General features: G+C 62.0%; 1 protein-coding gene across 1 annotated transcript in view; it reads left to right on the top strand.

The window, feature by feature from the left end:
• LOC104492559 (carboxyl-terminal PDZ ligand of neuronal nitric oxide synthase protein-like) overlaps positions 1 to 471 on the top strand; it is a gene marked incomplete at its 5' end in the record, with an annotated part of 4,528 nt that overhangs the window by 3,692 nt on the left and 365 nt on the right. Inside the window, one exon of the mRNA XM_010135135.1 lies at positions 278 to 467. Coding sequence (XP_010133437.1) covers positions 278 to 467 — 190 coding nt within the window. The remainder of the gene's footprint in view (positions 1 to 277; positions 468 to 471) is intronic.

A 471-nucleotide genomic window follows, 5' to 3' on the forward strand; every position in this document is an offset into this window, starting at 1 on the left:
CAAGACCCCCTCCTTGACCTTCCTCTCCAGCAGATGCAGCCATCAGCTCCCTGCAGGAGCTGGGGTGGGAGACAGGGAGCTTTTAATCCTGCAAAACTGGCTGTTTTTTGGCCAGCAGCAGCTCCTGGCACCAGTGACACCAAATGAGCCCCTCTGAACGGTGGAGGGGGGGTGGGGGTTGAAGCCCAAATGGCCCCAGACCACTCTCCTCTGGCCAGTCTGCCCAAGGAAGCCAGGGTGGCATTGCCTGCCTCTCACCCATGCCCTTCTCTTGCAGCAGGCTCCCAGGACAGTCTGTTGGAAATCACCTTCCGCTCCAATGTCCTCCCCGTCCTCTGTGACCCGACCACCCCGCAGCCTGAGGACACTCACCCACCGCCGCTGGGCCCCAGCTCAGGCTTCCCCAGCACCCTGGGCAGCCCCATAGGTAGGAACAACTGTCTGGCGCAGCTCGAGTGCCACAGCTTTACG

The sequence above is a fragment of the Buceros rhinoceros genome, unplaced genomic scaffold (assembly GCF_000710305.1).
Source record: "Buceros rhinoceros silvestris isolate BGI_N320 unplaced genomic scaffold, ASM71030v1 scaffold21644, whole genome shotgun sequence".
Taxonomy (NCBI): domain Eukaryota; kingdom Metazoa; phylum Chordata; class Aves; order Bucerotiformes; family Bucerotidae; genus Buceros; species Buceros rhinoceros.